This window comes from Narcine bancroftii, chromosome 7 (genome assembly GCF_036971445.1).
Source record: "Narcine bancroftii isolate sNarBan1 chromosome 7, sNarBan1.hap1, whole genome shotgun sequence".
NCBI lineage: Eukaryota > Metazoa > Chordata > Chondrichthyes > Torpediniformes > Narcinidae > Narcine > Narcine bancroftii.
Genome location: NC_091475.1, coordinates 97,577,085 through 97,589,935, shown reverse-complemented (window position 1 = coordinate 97,589,935; position 12,851 = coordinate 97,577,085). Strand labels below are relative to the sequence as shown.

Sequence of the window (12,851 nt, the reverse complement as noted above, 5' to 3'; positions counted from 1 at the left end):
CATATTACAATAAAAATCATAAAATGAAATATCCTCTGGTCAATTTGCTCAATATGAAATCCGAAAAACGTTCAATTTTAAGAGGAGCGAGGTACTTATTCAAGGGGTATAAAACTCGATCTGAATGGTTTATTATTAAGACTTCCAGATTGAACTCTGTTGCCACGTTTAATTCGTTACAATATTACACACGAAAATACAGTACCCTACCAATAACACACAATTAAACAGTCATTAAAGGTCTGGTGTGGTCCTGACAGGTGGTAAATACTACTTCGTAACATTCCACTTCGCATAACGAATCCATGAAAGAACGTTGTGGTACAATGTCGATGTAATGGGCTTGCAAATTTGCTTTGAAATCGTTTTTTCTGGATCCTATGTAATATGTAACTGATACCATTTCAGGTCAACGTCGAATAATTTCTTTTTTGATCGGTGCAATGTTGGAATTTCCAAATTTTTTGGCTTCGCGGTGCTGCCAATTTTTACTGTTGTCCTGGTCACAATTGAAAGAGAAAGCTCACAGTTAGCAAATCCGCCATTTCCTGTAGGTTTGAGGTTAAATCTAAAGCTATACCCAGAAAACAGATCAGGATGTAATAGTTCTGCAGACCCACTTCGGAAGAGAAAAAAAGTTAGCTCTTCGGCTCCGTGCCTATTTGTTGAAGGTTTAAAACAATATTTTAAACCGTACCAGAAAGCGCACATTTGCGATGACGAATTTCCCTGCCCCTGACTTGTATTCTAATCTACTTTTTCATTACGGAAATATAATTCTCATAAATTGTTGTCCACAATCTGGCAAGCCGGGTAGTCACAGGAAATTCAGTGGAGACGAGATTTTTCAAGAGTAAAAGGTTTTGGCAGGGATTGGAACTTCATTTGTCCCAGCCAACGGGAACTCTGCGAGTAAACGGTGTATCCAGGTCGTTGCCCTCTAGTCTAAATAGCCGATTTACTTCGTGTTGCAGTCGCGAAACTGAAGAACTTCCACGCTTCGCGGTTTATTTCCTATCCCGCCCATCTATGTTATTAATTACCAAATGTTCCGTCGACTTGATGAACATCGTGTAAATTGCCACATAAAATTCTGCAGTAAACTTGTCGACAGCTGTAGTCGTTAGGGGTGATGTTGAAAGGGGTTATGATCGATCCTAATGTTTCGCTGTTGTTGGGAGACACGCGTGACGATTTCTGTTTAAGTCATTTATTCCCAGTTCAGAGGGACAAGGCAGCCAAATGGCCAAAATATCACTAAAAGTATATCACCAAAAAAAAAGTTGCTGCTGTAGTTGTAATCAAATACGAAATAGGCTGATAATTGTTCTTGATGCTTTGAATGAAAACATCAACTTGGAAATACATCCATCTTTCGACTGCATATTCCAACACCACTGTGCTTTATTTTTTTTGTGATGAAGAATTCTGGGGGCACATGGGAATGGGACGAACACTCGAAAATAGGAAGACAACAGGAATTAATAAATTAATTTCTGTAGCGAGGCTTTGCATTCAAAATGATCGCAATGACTATGGGACTTTCTGATATTTTCACGTGGGTTGTTGAAATCGACAAATCAAGATTCACCACAACATCCCACTTTCAATTCATTAATTACAGCTCTATACTAACAACGTAAAAGTATAAACAAAGAAATATTTATGTAATTTGAAATGAATATCTAATAAAGTGTGGTTTAACGGAAATAGTTTCAAATCCCCACAAGTAAAGCCGAAAACAACAGACAAAAGGAAGACTTCTTTAGATGGCTTTTTCTTCATAGAAAAGGACAGGAATGATTCAATCACCTACTGATTTTGTTTTGCTTTTCCTGTTTAACTCGACAATCCAGATTCACAGTTATTATCCAATGCAAAATTGGATTGGGAGGCCAGGATTCCAGGCATCCTGGTCTCCAAACCTCACTGTAAATGAGATTGTGTCTGGCGACTTACTTGATGTATAAAACGCTTTTCGCACCTTTTGAGTTTTTGCCCCAAAGAGCGTGGACTATTTGGGCTTTCATGGGCTTATGGGGGAGTGGGGAGGCGGCAGAGGAGTTAATTTGTCCCAATTTTTACACAGATAAGCACAAATCACACAACAACATGCAACTTAAAAGAAATATTGCTTTCCCCACTATTTTGCCCGAACTTTTGTTTGGGGGGGGGGGGGGGGTAAGAGAGAGAAGGTCGTTCCCGAGTCGTCCTCACTTGCTGAATTTGGCCCATTCTAGCATCTCCCATTAACTGAACTTCAATGCACAAGGACATTTTCCGCTATATTTGCCATGAATTTGAAAGCCGCTTTTTTCAGTTGATTGTGCATTTAGCGTCTCTTATTTTTCAATATATATATCGCCTTGGGAGAATTATAACAGTGTTGGAAGGTGATCAAGTGGACAGAATACCAACCCATTTTTGTTGGATTTTCTGGTTCATTGTGGCTGCCCATTTTACAGGTCCATTTTATTTAAAAAAGACCAAACAATTAAACAAGTTCCAAAAAACGGAATTGCTGCTTAGGAAAACATTAAAATGTGAAAATGATTCCGATTTCCAAACTTCAGCCCTTTATCCGGATGCCTCGTTTCCCGGAACTTGTCAAGTTACAACACTAAACCGTCTTAAAGAATGGAAAGAAATTAAATGAACAAATCAAAAACGGTCTTCGCAGCATTTTAATGATGAACACAAAGTGTAACATACAAATTTACCGTGCAGTTGGGTGGATTGCTCGTGAGTGAGCTGGCTGCGGAAAGCGAGGGGATGAAGGATTCGTCGAAGTGCCATCTCGTGAAATGATCCGATAAAACCTCTAGTGGGCGCTGTGGGTCCATGGAAAGGCGAAGATCGGTCGGGTGGTGGTAGCTGGGCGCCTCGCAGAGCCTACCTTCACATCAATGCATTTAGTGCCCAGCACTGGCGTGCCTCGACACACCATAACTGCATGACATTGCAGCAAGTCAAGGAATAGTCCAAAACTGTTCACTTCCAGTGAGCTGCGCTGGAATTCAACCTGCTACATATTTTTTTTCCCGTCTCGATAAACCCGTCTTCATCTTCGCCCTTCCCCCAACGCAATGGAACATAATTGCTCCATTAGAGAAACATTCACAGGGAATTGCGAGAACCTTATTGTAATGAGTGAACCTTCCCAGTTTATTGAAGCGATATGGTATGAAGTGAGCATGGGACATTTCCACCGCCACCCACTTTAGTCAGGAGATTTATGATCAACTGCAATCAAGTGCAAATGAAATCATGTGAAGGATTTACAGAGGAACGCTCCAGCTCTTATTTGCCCGGTTTTATTCGGTTACCTGTGCTGATACGTTGGTTACGAAGAAACTCTTCAAAATCAGACTTAATCCGATGAAATAACAATGGGGGAAAGAGAAATAATTGAGTGACTCATAACCTAACCAATGAGAGCGGGGAACGACCTGTCAGTCAGGTGGAGTTGCTGCTGCAGGTGGCCGGAGGGACCAATGAACGAGCGGCAGGCGCCGTCGCGCTCTCACGGTGGGTGAGTGGGAGGTATAAAGCTTTCTTGCAAAGAGCAAGCTCATCACGTCCTGGATCGTGAAAGTGACCAAGTGGCGAGGAGAGCGACAAACACCACACACACCTCCTCAAACCAGCGCGCGCACATCGTCTCGGACCTCCGTGGACAACCCATCGGACAGACTCGAGCATCGCAAATGACAACGGTTGAAAGAGAGGGAAAAAAGGGTTGCAACTGACATTTTGCCGTGGCGATGCAAGCAAGTGCCTAACTCAGGGGGGTGGGGGGAAAGGGGAGTTGCAGCAATTTCCAGGAGCACAAGGGGAATGAGGAGGACATTGTGCCGAGTGTGAGATCTGGAGCCCCTCTTAGCAAACGAGCACTGGATCAGTGGCGACTGGAAAGCGAGGGTCGATTTCAAGTTTCGAAGAGGCAGTCTCGGATCAGAAGTGTCTTTTTTTGGGGGAGTGAAAGGATACCGTTGAGAACATTTGCGAGGAGTCGAGCCCAGGACAAGGACAGTCAAAGATCTATATTTATACCTATCTTGTTGGAGAACAGCAATCGGCGACGATGGCAATAAGGAACTCGCTTTGGAAATACTATTTGGGAGTTGTGTGCGTTTTGTGCAGGGTGGCGATATCAAACTGTGAAATTTTGGCACCTATATATTGGAATTCCTCAAATCCCAAGTAAGTAAAGGCCCTGATCATGTTCCTGCAAATTCGGTGTTTTATTTCCGTTGATAAATGTAGGCACAACTCGGTACGAGGTAGAAATGACTAGCGAGGGTTGTCTCCGTGCCGATCTCAGTACTAGTGTAATCACAGCGATGTGATCGTTGACACACGTGCAATATATTGCATTTAAGGAGATCATTCAGCAGCTGCCGGGGAGGTTCGAACAGTCCGTGAGGTTTAACACAGGCTTGCTTGTTTAGATTGAATGCTAAAAGCGGGGATTTCAGGACTGCTGGCCGTCGGATCCACACGGGCGTCGGTTGCTAAAATATCCTTGGCTTTAATACGTCGAAAGGAGATGTTACCGTGCGTGTCGTGTAGGGAGATGGGTAGAATTTCCGAAGGCTGGGAATTGAAAGTAGACCGGCGTTACAGCAAGCATTCAGTTTGTCCGGGTGATGGCGTGGAGATCCAGAGTGGAGAGGCAGAAATAAGATACATTTGGGTCGAAATTGAGAGCACGCAGAGAGCAACCCTATACTTAACCAACGAGCTTCTTATCGCTAGAGCGATAGATGCAGCGGGCAAATGGTCAAGGAAGCACGTCGCGTTCGTGTAGGATTCGGGGCTAGCGTTCGGCACTATGAAGCGATTCTACCTGTTTGTGTTGGATGAGGTTCGGTAGCCAATTATAAACCAACATCCGAGTCTTTGCCGGATTTTTTTTATTACAAGGCGATTGGCTCCAGGAAATCCAATCTGTTACACAGATTTCATTCCTGACATATCCCAAACACAGGAAGCGTGGAAGGTCGGTCCGAGATCTCCCCTCATTCCTTCAGGGAGGTACGCACCTTTTAAAATAAAGGTCAGCGACTATGTTTTAATTCAAAGTGATTGCTCCTCTCTCCTCTGCTTTTTGGACTAAAGTGTGACTTGATTCTCAGATTACTTGTTTTTCTGATGCACTTAAAGTACAATAGGAGGAAAGTGGAAACAAAACATTTCACCGAAAAAGAAACATTAATTTACTCAAATGATGTTCTCTGAACAGGAACCCCTTTAGATTTCAATTGGCCGTCTGTCACGATACATGGGGAAAACACAAACTGTTGAAACTGTTTGCCTAGGAGCTGCCTTGTCGATGAATCAACATCTTATCGGAGTTTCGTTAAATCTTTCATTCGAAAGTCATTGAGCAAATGTTTGTTTAAAGTGTTAGAGCAAATGAAGTGTCCCAGCCACTAAGAACTAGTTAAGATAAGAAGCTCTATGATAAATCTAAATACCCTTTGCTTTGGGCCCGTGCTAATTATCCGCCCTTTCCTAACCCATCCCTTCAAAATTTAATCACTTGTCAGTCTCACAAGGTCACTAATTTAAAGTTACCATAGAATTTATTCATTTATGCGCAAATGAGAGTGCAATATTTCTTACGCGTTGGAAGAATTTAAAATCGTATTTTAAACATTGTTTAAATTCGAAGACCGCAAGGCATTGTGCGCGTTTTAACACTCCCTTAAACATGATCCATGTTTTCAGAATACAGGATCATCCTAAACTGTGAACATAAAATATTTCCATTTTACAGATGGCAGGGCATCTAAATTACTCCGAGGAGTCCAAATGCAACCTGTTCTTTGCTCTTGGCTCTCTTTTTGCCAAATACACAAATCGGAGGCTGAGGCCTGCTTTCTTGTGTAAAACATTCAGGCTGCATAGAGTTGGGCGATAAGCCTGTTTGCTTGTGTAAATCAGGGATCGATGGAATGTGATCGAACTCATACAGGTTTGGATTAGATTTAGGACCAGAATAAAACACTAAAATTGATTGAGAAATCGCATTACAGGCTACCCATTTATCTTCAGCCAAGTGACATTTTCGTTCAATAAAAGTTTTGTCAATTTTCTTTGGTGCGTTGCACTGAAAGAGTTATGAAATTTGCCTATATGCGTATGCAAATCCAAAGACGCGGGTATTATTGCCCAATGCGATTTAAACTTTATTTCGGAGTCAGGCTGAGCTGAAAAATGGTCAATTCAAATGTAGCAAAGCAGAAGACGCGAGTTGACTAACTTTTTTTCGACAAAGAGAATTGTTTTCTCAACTCAGGAGAACGTTTCTCCTTCTAAGCCAATCTGACAGTCTGATATTTACTTGGGTATAAACTAGAGACTCATTCCCTCAACTTTGCTCTAGTATTCCCTTAAATTAACATTTAAAAAAAAAAATCACGACGGGTTTGCAAGTGAATTTGCAAAAAGTTACGACGGGTTTGCAATAATTTCATCCCATCGTGAATTCAGAAGCAACCGACAAGACGAGTTGTCAAATTATAACCCTTGCCAGTTAAATGACAACAATCGTCAAAAGAGACTATGCATTAAGCCGGTGCAGAAATTGCTTAAATCGGCCAGGACCTGTTAACTTTCAAACATTAGGATTTGGGACATTATGGGGGACGTAAAGCATTTGGAGCAAAGAAAGACAGCGGGTCGAGCAGCGTTTGTTAAAGAAAATGAGATAACTCTTTGAATCCATAGAAGCGGTCTGGCCTGCTGAGCTCCTCTCACATCTCATTTATTTCCGTACCAGATACCAGCATCTGCAGTCTCTTCCACCTCGTGTAAAGCATTTAATTGGATTCGAAACATTTCAGATGTTAACATTGTTATCATGAACAAAACAGCCCTGCAGGTCTGATGCATCAAAGGTGATTGCGATAACCTGATAATATTGTTTCCCTTTAAAAGCACACACACACACAACTTTTGCAAGTAAGGTTTTTCTTGCACTCAATTTTTTTAAATTATGGTGCTGGCATTCACCCTGCAAAATATTGCTGTTTAAAGTCACTTCAACAGGAGCAACAGGGCAGTTAGGTATATGTCACACAACTGATAAACCTCTGCAAAGTGGACATCTCAATTAAACATATGTTTTGTCAAGTTTTACATTCCCCAAGATCTCTGCTCAATATTATTTCTGAATTTAAATGTATTAAATAAATGAAAATATGGAAACTTTCATATGAAGAGTCAAAAGAAAAGTCAATCCGAAGCCTTATAACTCACTTCAGTAAAGACTTGGAGATCTCCCCAAATAATTTAGTGCATCTGGGCCGAGGTCACTCTTCAGATGTTTTAAACAGTAGACCCCCAATAAGAGTTCCCGATCAGTAGCTGACTGTGAACTTTCATTCCTTGTGGTTGTTTATTATTTTCTCAGCTTTCCAGAACTCTCGTTTAGAGAAGTTGGCGGGGAGGTGTCAATTCTGTTTGTTGTAATTATTTCCAGACTTGTGCAAATTAGCCTGGGACAAATTTCACAATTTGAATTGAGTAAGTAGCCTCAGAATCTTTGAACTATTATGACCAATTGCACATTGCAATATTCTGGCATTGAGGTTGGATACTTGGAGAGGTGAAATGTAATGATTAATCATTGTGAAGCAGTACCATATTTAGTATATGCAGGGGACAGTAACATTCCAGCTATACACTAAAATCTCATAGAATTGAGAAATAATAGTTCAGCAAATGCAGATTAATATGTAAAGACTTTAAAATAGACATTTCTCTTTCAGTAATTTGATATATTGAATGCAAGAATAATACCTATGTTAGAAGATGGGAAGTCAAATAATGAAATTTCTCAAAAAAAAACTATCCAGTGTTTGCAAACCTTAGGGACCATAAACTTTGCTTTGTAGTTGTATTTTCTTCGATCTGTACACCTGCTTACTGGAGCTGCCTGACAAGTGAAAGTTGTCTTATTTGCCCCGTCTGTTTTGTGATGTGTCAAGATAGTGTTTTCATGCATTTTAAAGAACTGATCATTTTCTACAGCTCATTGGGTTGATGCAATGAACTCTCACCAGAGAATACCATGCAGCATGTTGAGATTAATGAGCATCCTGCTCATAGACACATTGTGTTAGATGGCACATTTGCTCAAGAATTGGTTCATTGCCCGTCATTCACTCACAGGTAAGGAGAGAGAGGAACAATTTGGCTTGCTCACTGTGATGATAATCAAGTGCGTTGAAAGCAAGCATGGATCAATATTGATAAATTTACTACTAAGAATGCTTTTTTGGGGGATTGGTGAAGGTGAAGTGGCAATAAACTGATGCAGTCTTTTTTTGTGAGTACAGGATTCCAGAATTTAAATGCCGTAATGCTGAAGGCTGATGATTAATGCCATACCGCACCACCCGGTAGACCCCTCATATCTCCAGCTCTCAATAAACACAAAAGGATAAAAAAATACAATTTATAGTTTCAGTTTATGATATTATCATGTGATTTATTTAATAAAAATAGAAGCACCGATGTAAAAATTGAACATCTTTAAGTGTAACGAGGATTTTCTGCCCAAAATACTAGTTCCCCCCCTACCTCCCCTCCTATTTTTGTAAACAGAATTAACTTACTGTAGCAGAGGGGATGCAGACACATTAATTAATGAGCATGAATATCATGAACTCATGGTAGTTGAAAGTAAAGAATGGGATGATAATGGGAGATGAACTGAGTGCTGTTCCTAAGGCTGGACTGAAGCAGAAATCCAGTTGCTGCAGGTTAGTTCATTTTTAGAACAGATCTTTGGTGCAGCAAAGATATGGGCAAAATCACCAGAAATATTTGGAACTTTTGACAATTAACATTGTCCAAACAGATGTACACCAGAAAGTCGTTTTCAGATGTAGAGAAAAAAAACATTAATGATGACAAGGTTTTGTCAATGCAAAGCCATGGAGGAATTTGAATTTTCTACTGTCCTTTCACCTACACTTAAAAGAAAAGGAGAGGAGTCTTAAAATTATGTTACACTATTAATTTGTGTTAATGTTCTAAAACTTACCATAATGCTATAATGATTATAGAACCGTGTACATATAGAGGCCACTTGCCTCATTGCCACTGTGCTTGGTATTCACCTGGGCCCATTTATCCTCATCTACTTTCTATGTCTGTTCCTCCTATCCTTTGATTACTTTCTTTTCTTGTTCACTTCCCATACTACTGATGTTAAGAGAGCTGTTTCAATGGTTATTCGTGTGCCAATAACCATCTGTTAAACATATCCGCTAAGTCGATTACTTCTCATTATCCATTCACCAGTAAGTTAACACACTCCTTCACCACAAAAAACCTTTATAATTCATTAAGTCTCTGTTACATTTTCCTTTAATATTCTCTGTCCCAGGATGAAAAACTATTTCATACATTTGTTTTCATTCTTTTGTGACTGTAACCTTCCAGCGATAGCAGGTGCAATAAAGGCAGGTTTCACTCAAGAAATCTTCATTTTTTTTCCCTTTAAGTTTTTGTTAACTGCAAAATACATTCCTATTGTACTTAATGTCTCTGTGAAATAGACAATCAAAGAATTGTCAATGACAAAATTATTTAGATGTTAATCAAAAGGACTGTAGAAAAGGCAGAAAATTATAATGATTCACAATTTCAAAAAATGAAAATAATCTGTCAAATTGCAAGTAATGTTAGAAATACAAGTAGTAGTATGCTCTCAAGATGTGTATACTATATTCAAAAAAGAGAATGAAACATTTTTATAAATAAGGAAATCAAGAGAATATGGATTTACTGCAGGTAAGTAGCACTGAGGAAAATGATCAAGACTGAACTTACTGAATGACAGAACAGGCATGATGTTGCAAATGGCGTATTGCTGAATCTATTTCTTCCATGGGAGTTTTGAGCAGAGTTGTGCTAATAACATTATGGCTCTTCTGAATCTGACTTGATTCCTGTTAGTTGTGAAAGATACTTCCTTTAAGATGACTTTCATATGAAATGTGTGTGTGGACAATAATGTAAAACTTTCTTGAAAAAGCTGTTGTTTTCCATTGAATCTCAGTCTTACAATCATCAGGACTTTCCAAAGGAAATTCAAAGATAAGAGCAAAAAATCACTTCTAACGAATGTCTGAGCAGAGCAGATATTACTTCAGCCTGTTTATTGAATTCAAATCATCAACTATTGAGGCAACACATAATAAAGTTAGATACTGTGCAGGGGTCCTGGTTTACATCATGATTAACTGAATCACAAATAAATAAAGACTGGTCTGTAGTTCAGATAAAGTGCCCATGCTTTATGTTTCTATGGATATTGGGGGACTGAGCAAGCAGTGGTAGCTGCAGGCACACAGAAAATGAGCAGTGCAAGCATCAACACTGGTGCTGAGCTGATAGACTGTGCTTTCTTCTTGAATAACCAGATTGGTTGGGAAATTAATTTTTCTTCATGAAGAACCGTGTAACTTTTCAGACGGGACAGTATTCAGATGGCAAACTATTCGATTTACAGTTTAAAGACACATTAACATCTGTGCCATTGAGGCTTTTTACTGGCTTAATTTAACTGGAGAATGTTATACTCTGATATGGCAACCTGATGCCACAATAAAATACTGTTTTGATTTTGGTCAATAAAAATGTTCTCAATTTGTAGCCATCTACCTCATGCAACCCAGATGATTCATTGTTACAGTTTGTGCATTTAGTATTAACACATTCCTACTCTGTAATATTTTTGCATTGCCCGGTGGTTTCTCAAAGTAAGTAAACACACCACATGTCATGAGCAATGGGGTGCTATTGTTTGTTCTGTGCCCCTGGGCTGGGAAAAGACCCAGGGTCCCATTTCAGATTGCTATTTATTACCCTGTGTTAGTGTTTGATGTGAGCAAAATTCAGATTATCCAGGACTCCACTTAAATAAGTTACTTAACTTTATAAGCGACTCCCTTGCCTGGAAAATATTATGATATTTGGGAGAGATGAATATTTTTGAAACAACAAGAAAATCAAGTGATTTAGGATAGATAGTTTAAAAAAAAGTTTGAAAATGTAATGCACACATGCTTCTAGTTACTTGAGAAAGTTCCTTTGCAGTCTTAATTCAGTAAAAGTTCCAGTTCCTCAGTGCTAATGATTGCTGCACCCAGTCTCTTCTGAGTTTGAGTTATGATGCTTCATTCATGCTCATGGTATGAAGAAAACTCTGGGCAAGAAACAAATCAAAAAAATCCAATTTCAGGAAGAGAGAGTCTCAATTTGTACATTGTGACAAATGTGAGCAGAAATTAAATGAGCAAAGGAATTTTATGCTGTATAAAATTATCATGCAAACTCTCAATGGCTTGAGCAATAAACAAATGGCTGGAAGGACTCTGAGTCAGCCTTGACGTACTTGTAACAAATTCATCTATGTAAACCATCAAATGAAACATTAATTCATGTTTCAGAGTGGTTTTAAATCATATTTAATACTCCTGTGGATCAATGTACATTTCTCTTTTGCAGATAAAAAGTCCCAAAGATCCTTGGTAGGATAAATGTGGAGAAGATATTTCCTCTTGTGGGAGAATGTGCAATTAGCATTCACTTTCAAAATAAAGTGATGTCCAATTAAAAGAGAGACAAGTTTTTTTTTCCCCTCTCAGAGGTTGTGAGTCTTTGGAACTCTCTTTCTCAAAAAGTCATAGAATAGTTTTAAGAGCTAAAGCAGAAAAGAACTTAGCTAGCAAGTGGGTGAAAAATTATCATGGGTCGAGAGGAACCTGCACTAACAATGCAGGTTCCCGGTCTTACCTATATCTTTGTGTTTTGAGGAAAAACCCTCATCTATTTATTGCAATCATACAGCTTGATTCCGTATTTAGGAATGGGGAAAAAAAGAAAAATAAACTTGGTATAGCTAGAAATGCCTTGTATGTGCACATGAACAGAATTTTATTAACTAAATTGAATGTTCTGTATCAATGAAATTAATCAAACTATGGTAAGTTCCTATATTTTATTTTAAGTGGTTAAACTTTGGTTAAATCCAGGAGGAGTCACAACTAATAAAACATATGGCACTGAGACTTCTGATTGCAATGTTACGGTTTCTCCATATCACAATAGTTTGGAAACACAGTTAGATTTAAAATATCAGGTTCATAATTATCCGAATGCCTTTGGTGCTATTCAATGGAATGGCAGATTTTCAAATTGTAGTGATTTATTCTGCATTTATAAGTGTTGCCATTGTTCATTATAATCAGGCCGATGTGTTATTGTCAGGAGAAATTTAAGTTGTTATACTCCTGTGAAGAAAGCCATAATTTGATTTAAAAATAATAAATTGCTACGAAGTATTAAGCATGGGAACCAACAGGAAGTATTTGCCAATTTAAAAAAAAATGATGAAACCAACCTGAACTTGTTTTTTTAAAAAAAAATGCCTTATTGCAGTGGATTTTGTCCCGTCCTTTGTAAAACTGCATGGTAATGTAAAAGGTACAAGCAAAAAAAAACAAGAGAAGCCTGTTTCCAGGTATTTCACCTCCACCCTTATGCTCAACCAATTCCTGAGGAATTTTAATTTTGGCAAATATGAAGACCTACTTCTCAATCCTACCAGTCATGGAAAGCTACTGTATCAATCTGCTTACCAAACCGGAACCAGAAAGCAATCTGCATATATTAAAGTGTGGCAAAATGTTATGAAGATTTGCTATTGAGCTCATTGGAAAGTAGGGTTGTGCAGAAAGTAAAGTTGGTAGGGACAAGTTCCTTCAATCACAATATCCATCTCAGTAATGACAGATTCCCTTATCTGGGGATGTATCAAATAAATATTT

General features: G+C 38.9%; 1 protein-coding gene across 3 annotated transcripts in view; it reads left to right on the top strand.

Moving 5' to 3' along the window:
* The first annotated feature begins 3,482 nt into the window (after nt 1-3,482).
* Nucleotides 3,483-12,851, top strand: part of LOC138739129 (ephrin-B2-like) — a 60,736-nt gene continuing 51,367 nt past the window's right edge. The window contains exons 1-2 of one of the 3 annotated variants that reach the window (XM_069890627.1): nt 4,135-4,203; nt 8,041-8,181. In XM_069890627.1, coding sequence (XP_069746728.1) covers nt 8,081-8,181 — 101 coding nt within the window. In that variant the 5' untranslated portion in view covers nt 4,135-4,203; nt 8,041-8,080. Of the gene's footprint in view, nt 4,204-5,037; nt 5,060-8,040; nt 8,182-12,851 lie in introns of those variants that run through there. The other 2 variants (XM_069890628.1, XM_069890626.1) reach the window with 2 other exon arrangements.